Consider the following 27,870-nt stretch of genomic DNA (forward strand, 5'->3'; position numbering starts at 1 on the left):
CTATTATGTAAGTCCAATTTGAACAAAATTGCTTAATAAATAATGTATTGGTCCGGTTAATTTTACAGTCATCCTTGTCATTTTACCGCACATAATTCTTTTCATTTATCAGATAAACTATGAATCACCAAACGTTGTAAAGAATTTATTCGTGACCACCTAACGATTCTGCATCAAATAAGCTTTTATTTAACTCGATTGGACGAAAAAGAATAATGACTTTACATCAAAATTTTAATAATTTAATTTAAAAAAAACGATTAACCACCAAACGTTTTAATTAGACTACCAATCATCACCAAACGACCACCAAACGATTAGTTAATTTTAATTATAAAAAAATCAAAGTTGTTCGGCTAACTTTACAGAGATCGCTTAGTGACCATCCTTAGGGCCGTCTTTCTCGCCATCTTTTTTGCGGCGAGTTGATACTCGCGCCGGATTTGCCAATCTTTGTAAATTAATTTCTCAATAATTATTCCGAAAATCGCAAAATGGTACAGGACTTTTCTGTTCAGTTTAATACGCTCTACCTGCTCACGAACGTTGATTCAATCTTTATGGAACACCCTGTATACTCACGCTCACGCGTCTCGTGATATTACATAATTCAACCGTCGTATTCGTGCGTAATCATGTTATTGTGTTTTACATCTTTTATTAATAAAAGTACGGGCTTTTTTGGTGTGTGGACGAAACGATACATTGTCATGGCTCTGAACTCTACAGTGAAGGTGGTAAACTCGTAAAAGTGTAGCAGAGCCTTGTACGCTGCACTATTAAAAGTTTCCATTGTATTTCGTTCAAATTTATGCTACATTGTATAAGTAAGTCCTTTGCTTTCTGATGGTTCTCGCCAACCACCGAATATTCTTTCGATTTCTTGCGCCACGGCAATCGTCAGATAATCGCAACCTGGATTTGCGACGATCTAAAGACAAAAATACACTAAAAGTTAAAATTAAATAAATTATTAAAAGCTATTTAATAAGACTTTGACTGAAAACCAAAGAAACAAACTACTAAAATGTAGCAAATGCATGTCATTTGATGTCAAAATAATATTATTTGACGTTTAATTAGATAAAAAAATTAAATAATTAAAAAATTATTATTAATTATTAGATAATTAAACAAAGTTAACTACAGTTAAAAATCAATACGTGTCAAACGCGAAATGGAGGTGCAGAAAAAATGAGAAAAGAATTTGCGTTTTTATTCAGCGACCAATTCATGCTAGTTTTTAATTTCTTTAACTCCAATTCCTTTTTTAAAAAGACAATTGTTAACTAATTTTAGTATTTTTTTGTTAGAATCAAACAGAGAAAAGATTTTCACCTGAAGTCCAATCGGCAGTTGATTTTTGTCAAAGCCAAGTGGACATTGTGTGACCGGAAATCCCAGCACATTGAAGATCATCATGTAAGTATAATTGCACACATTGTATAGACTTTCATGAGGATAATGCGCCGGTGAGATGAAAGATGGAAAGATCAATATACCATTGTCGCCCAATAGTTCCTAATAGTCAAATAGTATGCATTCGTGAATTATTTAACATTATATATATTTTAATAATATACATATGTGTATATTAATATATATTACAAATTAAAACTCATTATTAACGTACAGCAACTAATTTATTTCAAATATTTTACTGTAAACGAAATATTTTGAGATAAACAAATAAATATTTTAATTGTTTTCCTAAGAAGTTTAAAGAAATAGGAATAGAATTATACCTCAAATTGTTTTTTCAATCGCATTCTTGTCTCTAATAATTTATTATATTTTGAGACTGGTAATCGCTCGCAAATATTTTTTATTATTCCATAACAAATGGCGGGAAAAGTATGCGATGACATAAAAAAAAAATACTTTAATGTTTCTATAAACACGTTCTTCGATTTCTGAAAAAAATTTGTTATGAATTATAAATTTTTTTTACGAAATTTGGCGGTTTACATTATACCTTAGGATCATCCGAACGATTAAACATCGAATATACATCTTGAATTTTCAGAAGAATGAATCCGCATAATTCAAGAGATGATTTCATATCTTCCAAATATGCCTGTGAATAATCGAAAATATAAATGTAATATCTTCTGATATTTATAGATTTCTATATACATATATAGTAATATTGTAATATTTGTAGTATTGTAATTAAATGTATTTTAAATATATTTTTATTCTTAATGAATAAACACACAATAAATTTTATTTACGTATATATGACAAAATAAAACCTGCGAAAAGATAACACCTCACCGATTACTTTGATTTTCACATACATTCTAATGGATAAGAATCCTGAATTATTTTCGTAAGTTTTACTTATAACAGTAATACTTCTTTTTTCCATGAATTCAAACTAATTTATTATATAATATAATAAAAACTTTTGTCACATACTTTTTGCACTTTGACGTTATATGTCGTTTCCAAATATCTTATTAGTTTATAAATTACGCCCTTTATATCACTGTTCACAGAGCTTGTTACGCTCGAGCCACAATGGTCCATGTAAAAGAATTTCATATCTTCCAGACGTACCTATACGATTATGTTACAATATTTTGATTAATTATTATGGTCCGCGAAATATAAAATAAATATTCACATTTACAAATATTTTATCATATATTATAAATATTTTATTACAAATATTTATGATCACAATTATAAAATTTTAACAAAGCAAAAATTTAAAAAACTAAATAAAGAATAGGAAATTTCTGACCTTTTTATTGAAACCAATTCTCGCTTTGTCAGTTTGTGACATCACTGTCAATATTAAAGACAAATCCGAGGCGTATCTAACCATTGAACCGATTGCAAAAAAAGAAGACCAATTTTTGTCACCTGCGCCAGGCTTATGACCCTCTACTGAAACCCAGTCTACAAGCATACAAATTAACAATTTTAATCGTTATTGTAACATTGTTTTATGTAAATAAGCGTAATTTAAAATTAAAATTTGTAATTTTGAATATTTTTTTCTTTCTTTATTAATTATTGGATGTGTCAACTTACTAGGCGTAGGTTTATGACCGAATACTCCGCAAAACATTGCCGGGAGTCTGGCCGATCCACCAATGTCTGAAGCTAAGCTTAGAAGGGAAGCGCCAGCACCAAGAAGAGCAGCCTGATTAAATATATATATATATATATATTATATATATATATATACATATATTATATATATATATATATTTTATATATATATATAAGGTAAGAAAAAGTATGGAAACCCTGGAAAATCTCGAAAAATATAAGTTTTATAGAAAAATATTTTAGACAACAAGTTGTATAGTTTTGAGAGAGACATAAGATGATGTCTCTGATTTGACCTTGAATTATCGCTTAATAGTCACGTGAAGGTCATCTTCTTAAATGAAATGCCCTATTTTTAATTGCATATTCTTGTAGTTTACCTCGAAGGCTTTTTAAAACACTATAATAAAACTTCTTTGGTTAAAAACTTTCTGAAATATTTTAAAGTTTCTTACAATACTTTTGGTAAATATCCTGTTTAGGGGAGGATGCTCCAATGTCCTTGATCTTGACATATGTTGTCAAGGTCATCACCCTGAGTAACGCTTAAAAGGTTTTAGCCGTCGCTCGTTGTTTACTAAAAAGTTACAAAAATTTTTTAAAATTGACGTTTTTTGCAATTATTTTATCAAATATTCTCCACTTCCAGAAAAAATAACTTAACCCAACTCATTTGTTGTGTGGGTAGGAAAGTGTATGCCCGGATACAGTGGGACTATATTATATATTATGTTATAATTAATATTGTATAAGGTTTAGAGTCTTTATCGTTGTTTTTCTCGAAAACTATCACTCGTATAATAAAAATGGATAGGATATAAAACGTGTATTTTGAAGAGACTTACAATTTTTATTTGAAACATTTTTTTTTAATTTTCAGTATTTGATAAAATAATTGCAAAAAACGTCAATTTTTGTATGTAACTTTTTAGTAAACAACGAGCGACGGCTAAAACCTTTTAAGCGTTACTGAGGGTGATGACCTTGACAACATATGTCAAGACATCGTAGCATCCTCCCCTAAACAGGATATTTACCATACTTTTTAATATAAAATATGAAATAAATAAAAAAAATAAATAGATCTTGCCTTAGATCTATTCATTTTTTTTATTTATTTCATATTTTATACTAAAATATGAATTATATAATAAGCCAGATCCTTCCTTGATCTTGTCTTATATTCTTTTTCTATAAAATGTATATTTTTCGAGATTTTTTAGGGTTTTCATTTTCTTCACTCTATGTGTATATACAGGGTGTCCCCGAATTGGCGGATCAACTCTCGTGGGTAGATAGAGCGTGTTAAACTGAAGAGAAAAATCTTATATCATTTTGCTAAATTCGCAATAATTAATGAGATATAAATTAATAAAGATCGGCCAATCAGTGCCAGTATAAGCACGCGGCGCGAAGAAACCTCCCTGTTGTTACTTGATACTAGGCGCGCGGCGAGACATATAAACGCAACGCGCACTTTACGTATCTCTTTCAGTACGTCCTTTGTATGTCCTTTCTACGTCCTTTGTAAAGCGCTCTGCCTACTGTCTCGCCGCGCGCCTAGTATTAAGTAACAACCTAAGTATGTAGCACGTATTCGTTTCAAAAATGTTTCACAAATGTTTCTGCGAAACGTTTTAAAACCGGCTTTCGAAAACGTTTCTGATTGGTAAAAATGTTCATTTAAGAAACGTTAAGGGAATCGTCATTTTTTAACAAAAAAAAACGTTTAATAAGACGAATCAATTGGTGTAAAGAAAACACATAATTATGTTAAAGTAAAAATGTGTAACTGTTAGTTGCAAATTCAGATTTTTACTTTAACATAATTATGTGTTTTAATTATGCCAATTGATTCGTCTCGTTATTCTGTGCATAAAAGTATTAGAGTAAGATAATCAAAAAATGAATATTTTATGAGATATCTTGTATTTTATGTCAAAATACTGCAACTTTGAAGCCTTATAACTCAAAAAATACTTAATGAAAAATACTTTGTCATAAGTGTTTTGGAAAGCTCTCGAGATGAGCTACAAGAATATGTAAAAATATATAGGGTGTTGCATTTAAAAAACTTGAAGTAACCTTCACGTAACTTTCAAATGACTTTTCAAGATCAAACCAATGGTACCATCTTATGGCCCCCTAGAAACCATACAACTTTTGTCTGAAACATTTTTCTCTCCCGAGCTTGGTTTTCGAGATATTCGACTGGATGGATTAAAATGGTCTACCCTGTATATATATACTTATATATATATATATATATATATATATATATGTATATATATATATATATATATATATAGGGTGTCTCAGAATGACCGTATCACCTCTCGAGTGCAGGTAGAGCGGGTTAAATGGAATAAAAAAGTCCTGTACCATTTTGCGATTTTCGGAATAATTATTGAGAAATTAATTTACAAAGATCGGCAAATCCGGCGCGAGTATCAGCCCGCTGCAAGAAAGGACGGCCTACCACAAAAAAGATGGCGAGAAAGACGGCCCACCGCTAGGCCGGTCGGGAGCGTCCCGTTTGACTACGTCACGATGATCACAGCCACTTATATCGACCGATGCCTAGGGTCATCAGCAACGATTGACCAATCAGAGAGCTTCATTTTAAACTGGCCAATTGACAACGTGGTCAATAGACTCCCACCCGGCCGGTCGCTAAATAATAATCGCTAATCTATTGTTCTTATCAACGCTTCTCGTCTATGCCCCTGGTAACTGCGAGGCAGTGGCGCCTATTTACGCGCGCTTAGCGATCGTCCTTAAGGACGTCCTTCTCGCCATCTTTTTTGCGGCAGGCTGATACTCGTGCCGGATTTGTCGATCTTTGTAAATTAATTTCTCAATAATTATTCTGAAAATCGCAAAATGGTACAGGATTTTTCTATTCCATTTAACCCGCTCTACCCGCTCACGAGCGTTGGCTCGTTAGTTACACCCTGTATATATAAAATAGCCAATAGTATGATTAAAACGACCAAACTAGCCAAAAAATTCTTTATTTAATAGTATGACATTTCGACTATTTGGTTGTGGTTCTTTTCAAGTGTCACTACAAATGAATACATAATAATAATAAATTAAGCACAGACAATAAATGTGATAAAATCGATTAAAGACAAAATTAATTAGTACGTACATTCGAATAAAACAAAAGACGTAAAATAACGTGTTGTAAACGTGAAAGATAATTAAACATTTCGCTGATGTGAAATATTAATAAGACAAACCAACACAATAAAGAAACACGTCTTGCCAAAACGAATCTTAAAACTGAACTGAGAATTTTTTAAAAACATCTTAAACGACTTTTATTATCTTGTCGTAAATATTATTTAGATTTTCCGCGCGTGTCTTTTTGTAGGTTAATTATGTTGTTGTTAAATTTCTTGATAAAAAACATTTCCACTATTTCTCTCTTTTTTACAAATTTCTCGTTATATAAAATATCTGGACAAGACGTGTTTCTTTACTGTGTTGGTTTGTCTTATTAATATTTCACATCAGCGAAATGTTTAATTACCTTTCACGTTTACAACACGTTATTTTACATCTTTTGTTTTATTCGAATGTACCTACGTACTAATTAATTTTGTCTTTAATCGATTTTATCACATTTATTGTCTGTGCTTAATTTATTATTGTTATATATTTATTTATAGTGACACTTGAAAAGGACCACAACCAAATGATCAAAACGTCGTACTATTAAATAAAGAATTTTTTCGTTTAAAAACTCATGCTGACATGACGTGTCTCGTTGTTTGTGTTCATCTCAAATTTAATAACCATTGTTTTTAACTAAGTGACATATTTAATTATTCCATCATTAAGTTCTACCTTTAAACATGTCCCATTGGATTCTTTCTTCTCTTTCTTAATTTACGTTTACACTTGAAAAGGACCACAACCATATGGTCGAAACGTCGTGTAAATAAATTGAATAATTTTGGCTAGTCAGGTCGTTTTTAATTAACCCGTTGTTTATAATTAAATACTAGCGACTTTAATATCTAACTTATAAAGAATTTTTTGGCTAGTTTGGTCGTTTTAATCATACTATTGGCTATTAATTAAGTACTAGCAATTTTGATCTAATAATCTAAAATATATATATAATATTGTACAGTTATTATATAAAACTATTATGTTTAATAATTATATATAAAATAATAATGTATAATAATTTATAAATTTCTTACAGCTACTGTTAGAAACGTTGAACCAAACGCTGCAGTCAACAAAATTGAAAATTGTATCAAAGATTCGTTAAAGCTATCCTCTATGCGTGTTACTTTAGCCGAAATTAAAGCAAGAAGAACTTTTCAACAAGAATAAAAATTTTAAGTTAAGATTTATTAGATTTTAAGATAACACAGTTCTGTGATAATACAGTTCTTCAGATTGTAACATAAGTACAAGAAAGTAATTATATTCTTGGAATAAATAAAAAAAGTTAATTTTTTTTAAATTTTATTTTTGTTGTAATTTTCTTTATTTTTCAAGTTAAAATTAGGTTAACATTTATTAAGTTTTAAAATAATTTTAAGATAAAATTGTTCTATGTTGAGATTTAAACATAATAAGTACAAGACAAAAAAGTTATATTCCTGGAAAAATGTGTCAGTTTTTTTTCATTTTATGTATGTATTAATTTTTTTTCATTTTATGTATGTGTTTTAATTTTTTATTTATTTTCTTTGGTATAATTATTATATGTTTTTTTATATAAGAACTTTATTTTAAAATACTTTATTATGATTTGTACTTTATATAATATATTTTTAATTATAATCTTATTATAATATTACAGGCAATATAAACTACTATATATGAACATATTGTATACGTATATTTATTTTATAAAAGAAAAAAACAGTTTTTATGCGTGAAAAAGATTTTGTTCTCTTACGAGAGATTGTTTTCTTACGAAATAATAATAAAATAATGCGTTCATAACACGCACACGTACGCATACGCACGCACGCACGCACGCACGCACGCACGCACGCACGCACGCACGCACGCACGCACGCACGCACGCACGCACGCACGCACGCACGCACGCACGCACGCACGCACGCACGCACGCACGCACGCACGCACGCACGCACGCACGCACGCACGCACGCACGCACGCACGCACGCACGCACGCACGCACGCACGCACGCACGCACGCACGCACGCACGCACGCACGCACGCACGCACGCACGCACGCACGCACGCACGCACGCACGCACGCACGCACGCACGCACGCACGCACGCACGCACGCACGCACGCACGCACGCACGCACGCACGCACGCACGCACGCACGCACGCACGCACGCACGCACGCACGCACGCACGCACGCACGCACGCACGCACGCACGCACGCACGCACGCACGCACGCACGCACGCACGCACGCACGCACGCACGCACGCACGCACGCACGCACGCACGCACGCACGCACGCACGCACGCACGCACGCACGCACGCACGCACGCACGCACGCACGCACGCACGCACGCACACACAGACACATACACATACACATATACACATTATATATATATATTTTTTTAATGAAATTGAACTAAATTATATTTAATATATATACATATATACAGAGTGTCTCATAACTAACGAGCCAACGCTCGTGAGCGGGTAGAGCGGGTTAAATGGAATAGAAAAGTCCTGTACCATTTTACTGTACGATTTTCAGAATAATTATTGAGAAATTAATTTACAAAGATCGGCAAATCCGGCCTGAGTATCAGCCCGCCGCAAGAAAGATGGCGAGAAGGACGGCCCTAAGGACGATCGCTAAGCACGCGCGGCGTAAATAGGCGCCATTGCCTCGCGGTTACCAGGGGCATAGATGAGAAGCGTTGATAAGAACATTAGATTAGCGATTATTATTTAGCGACCGGCCTAGCGGTGGGCCGCACTCACGAACGTTGGCTTGTTAGTATGATACACCCTGTATATATATGTACATATATTTATGTGCATGCGTGCGTGTATGTGTGTGTGTAATAATAAAACACATTTGCTAAATGTTATCAATGCTGGCTTCAAAGAAAAAAGACAAACCTATGATCAAATCTTTCATTTTTAAAACTTTGAAGGCTTTTTTAGGTGCTCTTCCTGCCCAATTAAAGTTTTTAGCGTAATTATTTGTTATTACTTTTTCCAATGATCTTCTTGTTATCTGTGCAATCGTTGTACCACCTGATATAGCTAAAATGTGTATCTTTAAAAGAATAATAACACATTAATATAATAAAAAAAATATAGATTAAAAAATAGGAAGGAAAATAAACGGAATGCCAAAATATAAAAAGAGATTTAATGAGTTATATTTACCATGTATTCAAAATTTTGTCTTGTTTTTAAAAATTTAAAAAAAAAACATATATACAGGGTGTCTCATAACTAATAAGCCAACGCTCGTGAGTGGGTAGAGTACAGTGAACTAAACAAAAAAGTATTAAGTCATTTTGCGATTTTCGCAATAATTATTAAAATATTAATTATTGCGAAAATCGCAAAATGATCTAATACTTTTTTGTTCAGTTCACTGTACTCTATCCGTTCATGAGCGTTGGCTCGTTAGTTATGAGACACCCTGTATATCTTTTTCTAACTCCCTATCAGCACACATGTTCAAAAGATGTCCATAAGAGATTCACAGGATATTAAAATATGTTTTAACATTCTATGAATCTCTTATGGACATCTTTTGAACATGTGTGCTGATAAGGAATTAGAGAGAAAGATATATATATATATATTTATTTATTTTTTAAAAGATATATATATATATGTATATATGTATATTGCTAAATATATAATAATAAAATATATAATACCAATAATCTCTGACAGTATATAACAAAATTATACTATAAAAATAAATAAAATGATATGTGGTATATATTGTAAAAAAAGAAAAATACAAAGATACGAAATACTCTAATAAATAATAAATTAAGTTTCTAATATATGTTCTTAAAAATAATTGTAAATAAAGCAAGAGTATAAATATTTTTACTTTTTTATAAAGCAAAACAACTTTTATAAAATATAAACAAAAAATTTATCATATGTATGCAAGATTCTACATTTATATTTTTTCCAGTTTTTTTTCCGGTAAAGAGCATTTTTCGATAGCCTTACAGATTAGTTTTGTAGAAATTTTTTGAGGTCACAAACAATACTATATTTCTTCCTCTTTTTCTAACCAAATATTAGGGACCACCTCAACTTCAGGTTTTTGTCCATAATTCATTGCAAATTCTATTAACGAATACATTTTATAATTTGAAATAAACCAAACATTAAACAGAATAAGCAGAAAGTGCTTATTACATTTCATCAACAATTTTTTCTTCAATATAAAATTAATATTGCAGACATTTAAAACTAACTTTAAATTTTACAAACATAAATATACCAAATGCATGGAATGGAATTAATGGAAATTGATTCACTAAATCTAAGTTTAAATTCAATAATGGAGATCTTTCTTTATGATGTTCCTCTTGTATTTGTTCATTAAAAATTTCTTTTGTTTTAAGTTGTCCACTTTTACATGGAAAAATCATTTTATTAATGTATTTCCCTTCAATATCGCATTTTTCACACCCATGCCTAGAATTATGACCTACACAACATTTTAGAAAAGCTCGTGCAGGAGCATCACATACCAGAGACCTGATTCTAATTTGAAATAATTTATGATCTATTTCAATACCATTCTTTAATATATCATCCTTAAGCTCGTGTATTAGATCTTGTAAATAACAATCAAGAGGTTCTGGTTTTCCTTTGCCAGTGAATAAATCTACAATAAATGATTTATTTGATGAAGTTAAACTTAATGATTTACAAAGAATTAGACAGCAACTATGTTGTTACTTTTAAACAAGGGTAACCCATCAATATTAAAATCTAAATCAATAATTTTTGAGCATGATTCTTTCTTTAATAGGAGATATAACTGCTTACGCATACCAAAGTAAGTAAATTTTCCACTTTGCAAATCAATTGAATTTGTAGTTTTTGGAATGTATAACAAATACCTTCCAGATAATGGTACAGATATATCATAATAAAATTGTCTTAGTAATGATAATAATTCATCTAATGCTGATAATGTAATATTATGTGTTAAGGTCTAGTTTCTCAATTTATTCAGGAAATCATCAGATAATGTTTCGTTTTCTGAAGAATCATGTTTTTCAGTGATATATAATTCTTGAAATATTTCAAAATCTAAATCTTGATCTGAGCCTAGTTCTAAATGCAAATCAATGACTAAATGTGATATTGATGATTTTGTCTCATTATTTCTGAAATTTAAACTTAAATCCAAATCTTGATCTATATTTAAGTTTAGTTCTAATTGTAAGTGTGAGTCAATGACTGAATGTGTTGTCGATTTTGTTTCATTCCAATTGAGTTCACTTAATAACTCATGTACTTTATATATTCCTTTGTTTTTATATATTCCTTTTAGTTTGTTTTTTGTCAAGAAATTTAACTTCTTTTTCTTTATCCATATTTAAACAAGAATATTTTTTCTGTTCTTCTGTTTTTTAACAAGTATTATATGTAAGTGACAAAATATATTTACATATATATTTTCCTGAAAAAATGACAACATTTTAATTAAGAAATGAAAAAGACATACAACCCGGTAAAAAATTTCTCAAATATAATTATATATAACAATGAAAAAGTATATAGAAATATAAAATTCTGTATAAGTTATGTATAGTATGCATAATTTTGTATTATCGTTGACTGACATTTAGCCAACATTAATATAAAATTATATATAATTATACAATAAGTCATATATTATTATATATAATTATACATAACTTATATAAAATTTTATATATTTCTATATAATTTTATATGGTCATATATCATACCGGGAATTTGATAATAAATATTCTTAATACACAGGGTGTCTGGTAATAATCGCCCAACCTTTCATGGACAGATAGAGCAAGTCAAACCGAATAGAAAAGCCCTTTACGATCTTCATAATAATTACCGAAAAATTAATTAACAAATATTGACAAATCCGCGCGAGTACAAGCGCGCGGCGAGAAGGCCCATCCTACTGCTACGCGGTTACTAGGCGCGCTACTCATACACAGCCATTGCTAGTCGTAGACCGCTCCTTCTATCATTCAATGAGCGCCTAGTAACCGTGTAGCAGTAGGATGGGCTTTCTCGTCGCGCGCTTGTCCTCACCTGGATTTGTCAATCTTTGTTAATTAATTTTTTAATAATTATTACGAAGATTGCAAAATGGTAGAGGACTTTTCTATTCGGTTTGACCTGCTCTATCTGCTCATGAAAGGTTAGGCGATTATTACCACTCTGTATACTGATACAATAAAAAATGTTAGATTAATCAGATTATTATTTCACACAATTTAATATCTTTTTATTAATTGTAAAATATTATATATAATATATACAGGGTGTCTCAAAATGACCGTATCACTAATGACGATCCTAAGGACGGTCGCTAAGCGCGCGCGGCGTAAATAGGCGCCATTGCCTCGCGGTTCCCAGGGGTATAGACGAGAAGCGTTGATCAGAACAATAGATTAGCGATTATTATTTAGCGACCGGCCTAGCGGTGGGTCGTCTTTCTCGCCATCTTTTTTGTGGTAGGCCGTCCTTCTCGCCATCTTTCTTGCAGCGGGTTGATACTCGCGCCAGATTTGCCGATCTTTGTAAATTAATTTCTCAATAATTATTCCGAAAATCGCAAAATGGTACAGGACTTTTCTATTCCATTTAACCCGCTCTACCTGCACTCGAGAGGTGATATGGTCATTCTGAGACACCCTGTATATATATATTATATATACAGGGTGTCCCAGAACAACCATCCGTCCGTAAAATCACGTATTCCTGACACAATTTTAAGACAATTTTTCCTTTACCAAAATTTGATTTGAAGCTTAGTTTTTAAGTTATAAGCAAAAATAGTTAGCAAATCACACGTCGAATACAGAAGGCAGATAGGAACGACACGGCACACCGCGAGCGCGGGCGCAGCTGACCGTTCGACGAGTGATTACCGCCGCATGAGTCGCTAACTATTTTATCTTATAACATAAAATTATGCTTTAAATAAAATTTTGGTAAAGAAGAAAATGTCTTATAATTACTGCGATCAGCTGATTGCTACACGCGATGTGTCTCTCAGCTGAGCCGGAAAATCAATATATCGATCAGTCTGAAGTCGTGACGACAATGTCGATGACAATCGAAGGAGCATCGCCGTCGCGGAGGCGGTTATTTCTCTCTCTCTCTCTTTCTTTCACTCACTCTGTTCCTTCTTTTTACGCACACACTCAGACACACATCGCGTGTAGCAATCAGCTGATCGCAGCGTCCGACGGCCGGCGATTCGAAACAACTTTTGGTCATTAAAGTAATGTTATTTTAAGGAACACGTATTCCTGACGTAATTATAAGACAATTTCTTCTTTACCAAAATTTTATTTAAAGCATAATTTTATGCTATAAGATAAAATAGTTAGCGACTCATGCGGCGGTAATCACCCGTCGGACGGTCAGCTGCGCCCGCGCTCGCGGTGCGCCGCGCCGCTCCTGCCTGCCTTCTATACTCGACGAGTGATTTGCTAACTATTTTTGCTTATAACACAAAAACTACGCTTCAAATCAAATTTTGGTAAAGGAAAAATTGTCTTAGAAATGTGTCAGAAATACATCATTTTACGGACGGAAGGTTGTTCTGGGATACCCTGTATATATATATATATATACATATATACAGAACAGTAAACTATAAAATTATTAAACCAATTAACAACTTACCTTATTCGTCGTAAAAAAGAGATTCTTTATATCAATATTCCGGACCGGCATTTTGATCTTTGTATTTAGACATACTCAAAGGTTTTGATCAACATAACCTTTCTTATGATCTATGCACGAGAATTGATTAACTTTATAGTATACACACTACTAATATTTTTCTATCTTTTCACTACTAGTTTCACTTTTGCAATATTCACAAGTCGTTCCTATAATATTCACAATAAAATTTTTCTTGTTTGAACAACAAATATATGCAATAACTCTGCAATCATTCCAAATAAATGGAATATAACCTTAGTACTTATTGTTAGTAAGACAATGGAAAGAGGAAGAGAGAGAGAGAGATAGAGAGAGAGAGAGAGAGAGAGAGAGAGAGAGAGAGAGAGAGAGAGGGAGAGAGAGAGACAGAGAGGAGAGAGAGAGAGAGGGGTGAGAGAGATAGAGGGAGAGAGGGACGAGAGGGTCGAGAGAGAGGGGGTGAGAAAGAGAGAGGGGGAGAGGGGCGAGAGAGAGGGAGGGATGGGGGTGAGGGGAGAGAGAGGGGGGAGAGAGAGAGAGAGAATCGCCCCGCTATTCAGGCCGATATTCATAGTCCATTATTTTTATTTTGAAGATCGTTTTAAGTATAATATCTTAAGATATGTTAATACGATCCTGTGATTGAATTACAACACATTATTAAGACTATATTTATTATTAAGATGGTCTTTAATATAAAATTGGACTATGAATATGAATATCTAAAATTAAAAATACATTAATTTTTTTAATTCAAAATTATATATATATATATATATATATATATATAATTTTGAATTATAAAATTAATTTTTATTCTATTTAGGCCCGATTGTATCAACATTATTTTGGATTTAAGTGCGACTTAAACATGTATCTATCTTTATTTTTCTTTCTAAATTAATAAAGACAGATATATATTTAAGTCTCGTTTAAAGCCAAAATAATGTTGATGCAATCAGGCCTTATAGAAACGTAAAAAATACGTTTCTTAAACTATGATTTTAAAAATGTTTCTGTTGAGCTCCTGAGTAGTCACCGCGGCCATATTGAAATCGTGACATCACAAGCGAGAAATAGCGAGAAATGATACCCTGATTTATGTTGCGACTGACATGTAAATAAAAACATATTTCAACGAAATAATACTCTTCAGCACACCTGTAAAAATGGACGGCTGGTACTCCTTTCTCCTGACAATTAATAAATAACTGTAAATTGAGTTCGAAAAGAATCCTTGAAATGCGGAAAAACACGCGATTTGACAGCTGTCAAAAGGAGAGGAAAATGTTACTTTACACAGTTTATTCCTTACACAGCTTGGCAGCCGTCCATTTTCACAAGTTTCATAAATACGTCACAACACTAGCAAGAAGCAAATAATTACGTAGGTCGCAATATAAATTAGGCTGTCATTTCTCGCTTCTGACATATTTCTCAAAAGAGAGAAAGAGACAGAACTATATGTCGCCACCGTCGACATCGAAGTTTCGCAGCGAGTACTCAGGAGCATTAACGGTGAAAAAATATTGGATACGTTTAGAAAACGGTTATAAAACGAACCTGTGCTACTTGGGAAGTAGGAGGCTTCATCGCGCCGCGCGCTTATCCTGGCACAAATTGGCCGATCTTTATTAATTTATATCTCATTAATTATTGCGAATTTAACAAAATGATATAAGATTTTTCTTTTCAGTTTAATACGCTCTATCAACCCACGAGAGTTGATCCGCCAATTCGGGGACACCCTGTATATATATACAGGGTGTCCCATTTTAAGTGTCCACCCCAAATATCTCTCTTATTTTTATTTTAGAGAAAAATGGTTCAGACATGTGTCGTATGGTTTCGAGGGGGCCATAAGATGATACCATTGGTTTGACCTTGAAGAGTCATTTGAAGGTAACGTGAAGGCCATCTTTAATTTCTTAAATAGAACCTACTATTTTTCATTACATATTCTTGTAGCTTACCTCAAAAGGTTTCCAAAACACTATAATAAAATATTTTTTCATTAAATACTTTTCGAGTTATAAGGCTTCAAAGTTGCAATATTTTGACATAAAATACAAGATATCTCGTAAAATATTCATTTTTCGATTATCTTACCCTAATACTTTTATGCACAGAATAATGAGATGAATCAATTGGTGTAAAGAAAATACATAGTTATCTTTAACAAAAAATCTAAATTTGCAACTAGCAGTTACACATTTTTACTTTAACATAATTATGTGTTTTAATTACTCCAATTGATTTGTCTCATTATTCTGTGCATAAAAATATTAAGGTAAAATAATCGAAAAATGAATATTTTACAAGATATCTTGTATTTTAAGTCAAAATACTACAACTTTGAAGCCTTATAACTCGAAAAGTGTTTAATGAAAAAACATTTGATTATAGTGTTTTGGAAAGCTCTCGAGATAAGCTACAAGGATATGCAATAATATATAGAGTGTTTCATTTAAAAAAATTAAGGTGACCTTCACGTGACCTTCACGTGACCTTCAAATGACTCTTAAAGGTCAAACCTTAATTCTATAGAAATAAAACGAGAATACTTTTGTTAAAGAAAGATGTGAAGAATCTAAAAACATAATTTGAAAATAAAAAAGTCCACCGACATTACAGTATTTAAGTTAAAAGAGAGGTAAACCGATTTTGGTTCTGCGAGATAATATCAAAAAATCTGTGACACTATTTTAAAGATCTTCACTTATATACATTATTAAGATCTATAAAGTAATATAAAAGTTATTTAAGAAAAATGATTCTCAAATTTAAACTTTAGGGACAAATATCTCGATAGAAATGCATTATAGAAAAAATTTTATAGGAACTTATAAGGTTATTTGTACCTGCTCTCTACATGCCCACAAGAGAATGCCCACCTTTACCAGGTATACACCCTGTATATTTATTTATTTATATATTTTTATATATAGACGAACCTCACCACCAGAAGAGCCGCCAGCAGTCCTCCGAATGTCGTAAGGATTCTTAGTGGTACCAATGACTTTGTTAAACGTATGCCACCACAAACACAATTCTGGCGTATTGCTAACAAGAAGAGGAATACCACCAGCCTGACGAACCTTCGTCACGACATCGGCGTCACTCGTCGCCCTCGAAGGAGTATCCTTTACTCCCACCGAATGACTCATCCCTATACAAGTAAACGTTTATTTTTATCGTGTACCATGTACTAAATGCAAAAAATTACAATCTATGAAATTATTTCATCTCTATTTAATATATTTTTTATTAGGTTTTAGAAAATGTATTATATATATCATAGAGTGTACAAATTATAAGAGAAAAGAACATATTATTGTTTGTAAAATTTTAAATCAACATTTATTGGCGCTAATCTTTAATATTCCATAAATAGGAATTATGTAGAAATGTGTTAGTGTTACGTAGAATATAATAGAGTTTATAAGTTTATTATAGAATATAGATATATTTTATAACGTTTTTAATAACAGATGTGCTGTGTTATTCGATTTATAATCCTTTTAAAGATTTAGATATGTTTTTTCACATTTGCATATTCAATTTAGCCAGGAAATATCACTACGAATAATGCTGATGTATATATAATAACACTATTCGACAAGCATTTTGGCACTAGCAGAAAACCTACCCTTTTTTATAGATTTTTTATGCAGAATTTAAGTGCGTCCGCAGAAATCCTTTAAGTACGTCAGGATTTTTAGAAAAAAATCAATTAAATTAAATGTGTTAAAAATAATAATTTTGATAGTTTTTTATCAGTTATTACTTCTCATTGTGACGTGTTACATGTAATTATGACAGTTCAAAATCAAGTGTGGGACTTGTACTCTATATATTCAAAATGCAGAAAGTTCGGTGTTAGATTTTTATGAAAAAAACTGTGTTATACTTACTGTTAACTAAATATGATAAAAAGAGCGATTTTGTTATTTTTGCATCAGTAATAACTTCCGATTGCGATGTGCTATATGTAGCTTACTGTACACGGTAAAAAACATTTTGTATTTTTGTTGAAATTTTCTTGTATAGAAATTTTTGTGTTAAATTTTTTATATTAATATAACATACTCTTATATTAATATAACATACTGTCGTTATGTTATTTTAATTTTTCTGCGTTAATATTCACCGTTTCTAAGAGTTAAAACAACACAATAACAAGTAAATCTTACATTAATTCACATTTTTGTGTTAATTTTTTACATATTATTTGTGTTATTTGTTCACATATTTGCCTTCTGTTAAATTAAAAGAGTGGATAAATTGGGACACGAGAAATGTGTTAAATTTAACAGAAAATTTTTTACCGTGTACGAAAAATATCAAAAAGATTTTTTAAAAAAATGCGTGTTTAGATTCAAACCGTTGGATCCCAGTCTATCAAATTGTCGTTTTTAATACATTTAAAACTGAGTTTTTCTTAAAATTCTGACGTACCTAGAAGACTTACACAGTAAAAAATTGTGCATCGATATGTTAAAATTTTCTTGTGTTACCACGTTTTGATTACTACTTTAATGTAAAATTAACATACAGCTGATATGTTATTATTTTTATAATATTTTCATGTATTACATTTATGTAAACTTTATAAATTAACGCTTTGTGTATGTCTGTTAGAAATGGAATATTATTTTGAATGCTTTTAACTAATAATTATTTCAAACAATCAACATTAAAATCAATTTAACATTCTAAGAAAAGTTAAAATAAATCTTCGAGTAATCATGAACTTTAAAATGTTCTATCAACATTTCTTACAAGTTATTGTAACTACTCTTTGTAGTTTTTAATTAATTTGTATGTTACTTTTTCATCACATTTAAAATCACAATAACAAAAATAAATGTGAAGTTTTGTGTGAATTAATATAACATTTCTAGTTCAATAAGTAACACACAATAAATGAATTATTTTAACTTAAAATTTAGAGTGGACTTTCTGAAACATGCAAAAAATGTTAAAATTAACATTTTATTTTTTACTGTGTATATAAGCGGATTTAAATTCAACATAAAAAAATACAAAAAACGATAAGTTTCATACAAGTGCCAAAAACCTAAATTTAGTTGATATCAGGGACCCGGACCAAAGCTTTTTTCAGTTCGGTACCGGTTACGGTTTAATAAAACATCGAATAAGTGTTTCAGTTTCAGTTTCGGTTTCTTGACCAGTGAACGAAACCGAAACCGAAAAAAATTACGGTTTTTTTAAACTTTTTTTTCGGTTATAGTTACTTGTACGGAAAGAGTTTGAAGTGTAATGATAAATTTAATAAAATCACTTTTTTTATATTTATTTTTATTAAATTGTATATTTGCAGATGACAAGAAATAAAAATAAAAAATTATATTATTAAATACAATGTTTTATTTTATGCATATACATGTGTAAAAGATAAACTAAAATGTAATTAATTTGGTGGATTCAGATAAAAGAATTAAGATATAAGCGACGTAGAGATAATAATTAACAATAATAATAATAAATTTAGAATAGTTAAAAAATCTAAAAAAGCATAATGTTATTTTACTCCAAACTAATATTTCTAAAAACTTATTATTAAAAAATTAAGCAGTTTCAATCCAGCATTAAGTCGTCATATTGATTCAACTATGAAAAACAGATCTATACATATATAAATTAAGAACCGGAAAAAGAACCGAAAAAAATTGTTAATCGTAAATAATATTATTGGTTCGGTTATGATTTCGGTGTTATAAATTTTATAAAATTTGGTTTCGGTATCGGTTCATCTAAAAAAAGGGTTACAAAACGGTTTTCGGTTCCAATTCCGAGTTCGGTCCGGATCCCTGAGTTGATATAGTATAATTAGTATACATTAAATAATAAATTTATGTGACGCAATAGTAGATATATGATGCGTTCGGGGAAAATATTATTCGTGCTAAAAACATCATTCTATCTTTGTTGCTTATTGAAAGTTGAAGAAAGACTGAACACGTTAGTAATGTCTCCTTAAATGCACTCATAGTATAAGTACGAATTCTAAGAAGAACTTTTTTTTATGAATTTATTCATGGAATAACAACTTCGTTAAATCACATAAATTACCGTGAACATGGTAATATGTGCAAACAAACGGCGTGGAAAGATAGATAGATACAGAGAAAAAAAGGAATTTACAAAGTTATATAAATCTTAATTCTTCGCACAGAAAAAAAGTTAAAATTACGTCATTAATATTAAACAAAATTAATGATGAGCAAAGTTGATACCAAAAGAGTTTCAACCATTTATATATTATACACATACATATATATAACGACAAAAACAATAAATTTGACTAGATATGATAAGTATTATTTGTACTCATGTCTAGTTGAACACACACACACACACACACACACACACACACGCGCGCGCGCGCGTGTTCATCTAGATATGATGAGTACAAATAATACTTATCATATCTAGTCAAATTTATTGTTTTTGTCGTCGGGTGCTTATCATTTTTTATCGTGTAACAATGAATTACAAATTATAATGTCGAATAAACATTGAAATAATAGCTTCTCTAATTTAATATTCATTTAAATGCAAATGTGTATCTGAAATGCAGTAAATATTAAATATTCATCTTTATAAGAAAATGTGAACGATTCTTTAAACGTATTACGTAAAGTGTACATCGCAAATTCGAAAATTTGCACGCGTGGTTAACATGAATGCGTAAATTGATATAGTTACAATACACACACACATATCAATCTGAAAATATCCTCAAAAATTCACGTTACATTAAATAACTTTGTGTGTTGTAGTAATAATATTTTACAAATAAAACCATTGAAAGGATTTCGTTCGTCGAAAGGTATGCATATTCATTACATTAGAGAGGATTGAAGTATGTGACCCACCTTGAACAGCAATACTTTCCTTAATCGTAACAGGTAGACCCAGCAGCGGTTTCTCCCTCGCAATTCTCGCTTCGTCCATCGTCGTCGACTTCAAAAACTCATCGATTTCACGCGCTTCTCGAATCGCCGCCTCGAATCGATCCTCCACGATTGCGTTGATCAACGAATTCACCTCCTTGCATCGCTTCACGTACGCGGTGATCACTTCCTCGCAACCAACCTTCCGAAAATAATTTATTATGTTTTTGTTACTCGATACCAAAACTATCTGTTCGTTTATAATAGTAGTTTTTTTATTCAGAATTGAAAAGTGATTTTTCTTTAACAAAAATATTGAAACAAATAAAATTAATTTTTGAGTTATAAATAATTGGAAAAGAATTTTTCAGTTAAACTAAAATTGATGAAATCAAAAGATTAACAAAATTATGTATGCACATTCTTTAGATGGATTTTACTTTAGTAGCATTTTAATTTAAAATTTAATTACACAGATATATATATGTATATACATATATATATATATATATATATATATATATATATATGTGTGTATATAAAATGTAAAAAAATTATTGGATCCTTGCAAAAAATGATGACTCTCCTCGATATTTTTACTTAAAAAAAATTGATTCCATTCAACAAAGAATTTGTTATTGAAATGACACTTAATAGCTTTGAGATACTCTATCCCGATAAAAAATTTGTTATGTACCTATAATCATATATGATATATGACCATATAAAATTATATAGAAATATATAAAGTTTTATATAAGTTATGTATAATTATATATAATAATATATGACACTTATTGTATAATTATATATAATTTTATATTAATGTTGGCTAGATGTCAGTCAACGATAATACAAAAGTATGCATACTATACATAACTATACATAACTTATACAGAATTTTATATATTTCTATATACTTTTATATTGTTATATATAATTATATGAGAAATTTTTTACCGGGATATATTGTATTACAATTCATAAATACATTTTTTTTATTAATTTATTGTCGAGCAGATATGAAGATATCTTGCATTGATCTGATAATATAATACTACTTATAACGTCTTGTTAAAATATCTCAAGATTATGTGATCTATCGAGAAATAACGGCACTTACCTCTCTTTTGCGGATTCTCCGCGCGATTTCCGTCGCAGATTGCAACAAGATTTGATTATCAATCGGCGAACATTGTCGTTTCTTCTTCAAGCTTTGTAATTTGAAGAATGGGCCGAGCAAACAGTAGAGACAGAATAAACTACCTTTTATTAATGCTTTTATTATCGCTACTCCAACCTTTTATATAAAAAGAAACAAATGCTGCTTTTTAATATTTTTGATTAAACAAATCAATTTAGAGTAAATTTATAAAGTTTAAATCAAATCTTACCATGGCATCGGTTATTTTTATCGCATAAAACTCTATCGTATTTTTTTCTTTAGATAAGATATCAGAAATTTTGTATTTATTCTCAAAATAATTAATCACATTGAGGTAATTAGTCACGTTTATATACAATCCGTGTGGTTTAAAGAGTTTGTCTTCTAAATAATAGATTCCTAGATAATCTTCTAGATAATGCAAAAATTGAATCATGAATATAGTTGCCACATGTGCATCTTACATTTTATTAAGTAACTTAAACTCACAGAACAATAAAAATAGAGATCACCGTGAAAAACATTGAATATCCATAATGCAATCCGTCATGCTATTGCGATCAGTCTCGGTTATCTATAATTAAAAACCATCGATTAAACCATTGAATTAAATCGATTCTGACTGTTAAAAAGCATTATTGTATTAGTTATGGAAGACATGTTTCATGATAACAATCGAATGTTACGGAAACATGTCTAATCTAAATCTCTTTACTTAAATTTTTCGAAATAATTAATACAGAAAAATCATCTTATTAGTCAAATTTTTTTTTATAATTAACTAAAACAAAAAATAGAGAAATATTATTTTGAAACGTTATATTGGAAATAATTTAATTAACATTAGTTAATCAATATGTGATGTCGAATTCAGTAAGAATTTCTTCTAAAGAATCTTTCCAGATAATTGAGTAAAAAAAAGATTAAACTGTAGATCAACATAAATGATGATATTTCAAAATATTTTAATGAATATAATTTAATGATATGATATTAATATGAAAAGTAAATACTTTTAAATTAATTTTTCCGACATGGTAAGAAAAAGATGATCGTTATCTAGAATGAGATTGATTGTTATATTTAATCTTATTAGTTATTTTTTATAAAATTTTTCTAAGAATCTAGACAGTGAAAAACCAAAGTGAACTCTACACGAAATGTAGGTACTCGTTTTTTTTCGTAAATTATCGCTAACGTAAAAATACAACGTAAAAAGATATTGTTACTGAGGAGAATAGTACAGAGTCAATTTTACGATTTTATTTTCATGATGGACGCAGTCGGTGACGCAGTCGCACACAGTCGTTCACAGTAATCCAGCTACGGATGCTAACGCAACACTTTGTAGACACTTCTTCTAGGTTCTAGGTCGTGTATCCTGCGCACGGTTCATTGAAACGATAATGAGGTACGAGATGAGAATTCTAAGAGGCTGTACTGCCTTCTTCTCTTATGTATGCCCGCGTCACCGTATATATATATATAATAAATTGAATATATATCTCCTTTCTTTTTCCCTTTCTAAATTATATACTTCACGTAGACGAATTTGGTTTACAAGGAAAACTCAGGAAATTATACTAACGATTTCCGATAAGAATTGTTATCTCATATAATACATATAATAATTTTATTATTAGAATTATTACATTTTTTATATAATTCATCTGATATTACATTTAATTATATAATTTTTATTTTTATGGTTTTATATTTTAGATTTAATTTTATTATTAGAAATATCTGATTATATTTTTTGTATCTCTCATAAGTATTATATTAGTACGATTTTTCCTTTCTTATAAAAAAACTTTTTTCTAGATATTTCGCAAAGAGAGATATTCTTTTAAATATTTAAAATTAATTATACATATTTTAATTATGAGGAAAAGAGAACTGCAAAAAATCTTTTTTAAACAGCACGGTTGTGTTGTCGAGTTATGTCAATTTATGGCTCGTTACTTAATTATCACTCATATGTCATTAAATTCGAGAAATTTTTTTAGGGATAATGTTTTACTACTAATATTGTTTTAATTAAATATGATAAGTAGAACTCACGTAGTGTATTAGCATTTGCTGTTAAATGTTTAACTGTAAAACTTGAATCCATTTCAAACATGTTATATTTATCAAAGAAGTAATCAATCATTGTTATTAATAATTTAATTTATTCATTGACAATTATATGTAAAATAAAACTTTTTATTATGAGCTCATCTTTAGCACCAATAAAATGATTAATGCTCAGTTTTGATAGAAATATTTGATGATTCTGTAACTTACTCAAATACGCAAAACCCATATACTTATAACTCGACTCGATTTTTATAAAAATTTCCATCTCATATAATCTAATAATTTTTATCATTAAAAATATTCAATTTTATATAATTTCTGTTTTTCACAAATCATATATATGTATTGCATTGTGTTTTCTTTTATATAAAAGAATTTTTTTTTAATATTTGAATTTCATATAAAAAAGAAATATTTTTAAAAATATATTTTAATTTTAAAAATATTTAAAATTAATTACACATATTTTAATTTTAATTGTATGAAAAAATTTGTTAATTACACATATTTTAATTTTAATTAAATGAAAAATTTCTCATCGGGATTAAAAAATATTCAATATTATTCCCCGGTAAAAAATGTGTTATGTATAATCATATATGATATATGACCATATAAAATTATATAGAAATATATAAAATTTTGTATAAGTTATGTATAATTATATATAATAATATATCACTTATTATATAATTATATATAATTTTATATTAATGTTGGCTAAATGTCAGTCAACGATAATACAAAATTATGCATACTATACATAATTATACATAACTTATACAGAATTTTATATATTTTTATATACTTTTATATTGTTATATATAATTATATATGAGAAATTTTTTACCGGGACAGATTTTCATTTTGTTGATTGATACTCATCGTTGTATTATATTTATCTTTCATTTGTTTTCGAATGAAACGTGACAGAATTTAAAATTCTGTCACAATGAATACCAATCAACAAATGAAAATCTGTATAACAATGAATATTTTTTAATCGCGATGAGAAATTTTTTTCATATAATTGAAATTAAAATATGTGTAATTAATTTTAAATACTTTTAAAATTAAAATACATTGAAAAAATAACACATTTCCATTCAAATTATTCTATATAAAATTATATAAAATTCATTCACAGCACAATTTATGTCTTATAAATAAAAATATTTCAAACGCGTTGACAAAGAAATATTTTTTTGTATATAAGACGTCTGAATAATTCATATCATTCTGATAGACAATAATTTGATAATATTATGCATGCATTATCTTACTCCTTACCCAGTAAACACAAAGCAACAGTAATGTAACATCAATGTAATAATTTCCCACTCAACAATATAAATGTTATATACAAACATGCTTTGTATATAACATTTATATTGTTGAGTGGGAAATTATAACATTGATGTTACATCATTGTTGCTTTGTGTTTACTGGGTAAGAAGTAAGATATGATAATGCATGCATAATATTATCAAATTATTGTCTATCAGAATGATATGAATTATTCAGACGTCTTACATTATTCATGCAAAGTATCAAAGTTTATACTAAAAAAGAAATTGCTATAAAAACATATCAGTAAATATGTGTGTTTATTAATAACGATATAAAATGATGACGTTGTAATTTCATGCATTATACCCGATAAAAAATTTCTTATGAATAGTTATACAGAATTGAATATAATTATATAGTATTCTACATAATTGTGTAAAAATATGTATAATTATAGCTGACACCGTATAAAACGTTACGTATTATTATATATAAGTGGATTGATAGCTGCACTTAGAATTATGTATATATAAACTTATACATGCTTATATACAATGTCTGCAACATTTTATGTATAATGATATATAATTATATATATAAAATGGACAAATTTCGTATATAAATTTGTATAATTAGATACATCCATTTGTCTGATTATATATAAAAATTTTTTACCGGCAATTTTATTGTCAGCATAAATTATACCATGATCAATTAGAATTAATCTTGTCCAAATTTTTTTCTACGTATACATTCAGTAATCACTATCTTTCTTGTCAGGTTATAATTTTATATATATAATAATATATATTTAAATGTACTGTGCATTTGTTACTATACGATATTATATAAGCCTACAATATATATATCACATAAGATATAATCCTATTAATGTGTACAACATGCAATAAAACTATAATATAATTTAATATAATGACAAACTCGCAATAAAAAACTATAAATAAAAGTAAAGTTTTAATATATCAAAATTATATTTAAGAAAAAAGAGAGATATTCCAAATCGCTGATTCAAAATTAATCCAGTTAGAAATTGCAATTTGAACTTATTGTAAGTGTAAAAATGGTTTATCCGAAATTACCTTTGAAGAAGTGAAATTTAAGATAAATTTAATGTAACAATAAGATTTTTAGTATATAATTAATAATGTTAAATATATAATTAATTTTGCTAAACAATATTAAAATAAATTTGATTACCTTAATTGTACAATTATAATCGTTCCGTGTTCTTAGAAAAGCTCATCGAAAACAATTTTTTCTTCTTAAGATGATTTTTATTACTTAATATAATTCGAAACTGAGTGAGCAAGCATTACGTCCAGTTCGCAACCGTCACAGTTCATGACTAATTCACACTGATTCGAAAAAGAAACCATCAACAGAAACGAGTCTGAAGAAGCGACGAGTGGGGCAAACGTTGTCGAAGCACGTTTCATGACTCTTTGTCTTGTCATTTCCGTTTTAACGCGCTTACTGTAAATTTCGATGCAGTTCTAAAAACATTGTGCCATTATTGTATTATTGTATTTTATTAATATGCATAATGTAGTTCAATTAATATATTTTTTAAACTTTTTTTGTAATATATTAATTATGAAATTTTTTCTCTTCAAATAGTTAAACTACTTAATTAATTAAATTAATTATTAAAATTAATTTTGATCCACTCGTAGTCTGTGTATAATTTCTTTAAAAAACTAATATAAATGGTTGTTTACGGTTTTTTCTGTTTCTTTCTCCCTTTCTCTCTTTCTCTTAACTAATATATTAAATAAAATATTATTTTGAATTATATACCAGTTGCTTAATTTAGTCTATTCAAATTTCAATTTACAATTTATAAATATTAATACACAGATGTAATATTTTTTAAAGTAAAAAAATATATTTTGCATATTGTAGTATAATATATAAGATTTATATTGTTAATCGACTCGATCTTCTTGGATTTAGTCGAAACAAGTTTTCGAAATAGAACAAGACAAAGTTGGATAGAATATAGTAGTGAAACATTAATAATACTTTGAAAAGAAAATATACAAAATTTATACGAATGCGATACATATACACAAATGCACCGACGAGATACTATTGTATCTCGTCGGTGACAAATGTAAAATGTTTGAAAATTGTTAGCGACAAGAAGAAGAAAGTTTATATTCGATAGCATTTCAATTTGGAAAGTTTCTTCTGAAGACTTTCCTTCGTGTGTTTTCGAAAGCAAAGATATGTATATCTTATTAAAAGGATAATTAGAGAGGAAGACAAGAAACAACGCTTGGGATAATAATAAGATTTTCTCACGACTTTCTAATTATATGTAGCATCTTTTTACAAGTGTTACGCAAATTTTCAAACATATGACGATATATAATATATGTATATATACAGAAACAAAAATAATTAGACAAATAATTATAAAAAGAGTAA

At 29.4% G+C, this 27,870-nt stretch overlaps 2 protein-coding genes across 5 annotated transcripts in view; one reads left to right on the plus strand and one right to left on the minus strand.

Moving 5' to 3' along the window:
• The window catches only part of LOC140663817 (calcium channel flower-like), a 107,885-nt gene extending 90,850 nt beyond the window's left edge, over positions 1-17,035 (plus strand). Inside the window, exon 5 of one of the 3 annotated variants that reach the window (XM_072888312.1) lies at positions 16,911-17,035. In XM_072888312.1, the coding sequence (XP_072744413.1) occupies positions 16,911-16,959 (49 nt within the window). In that variant the 3' untranslated portion in view covers positions 16,960-17,035. The remainder of the gene's footprint in view (positions 1-16,910) is intronic. The other 2 variants (XM_072888311.1, XM_072888310.1) reach the window with 2 other exon arrangements.
• On the minus strand, positions 1-27,332 carry LOC140663811 (fatty-acid amide hydrolase 2-A-like). 2 transcript variants are annotated; one of them, XM_072888294.1, is made up of 14 exons: positions 26,638-27,332; positions 23,306-23,428; positions 22,537-22,621; positions 22,277-22,458; positions 22,006-22,182; positions 20,865-21,084; positions 16,917-17,131; positions 3,043-3,154; positions 2,750-2,907; positions 2,422-2,562; positions 1,976-2,077; positions 1,746-1,913; positions 1,339-1,521; positions 1-931 (listed from the first exon to the last, which is right to left on the minus strand). In XM_072888294.1, the coding sequence occupies exons 4-14, from the start codon at positions 22,277-22,279 to the stop codon at positions 815-817; spliced, it is 1,596 nt and encodes a 531-aa protein (XP_072744395.1). In that variant the 5' UTR covers positions 22,280-22,458; positions 22,537-22,621; positions 23,306-23,428; positions 26,638-27,332; the 3' UTR covers positions 1-814. The 2 variants fall into 2 exon arrangements, with proteins under 2 accessions (XP_072744395.1, XP_072744394.1); XM_072888293.1 differs by lacking the exon at positions 23,306-23,428.
• Between the last annotated feature and the right edge of the window lie 538 nt (positions 27,333-27,870).

Source organism: Anoplolepis gracilipes, chromosome 3, assembly GCF_047496725.1.
Source record: "Anoplolepis gracilipes chromosome 3, ASM4749672v1, whole genome shotgun sequence".
Lineage (NCBI taxonomy): Eukaryota > Metazoa > Arthropoda > Insecta > Hymenoptera > Formicidae > Anoplolepis > Anoplolepis gracilipes.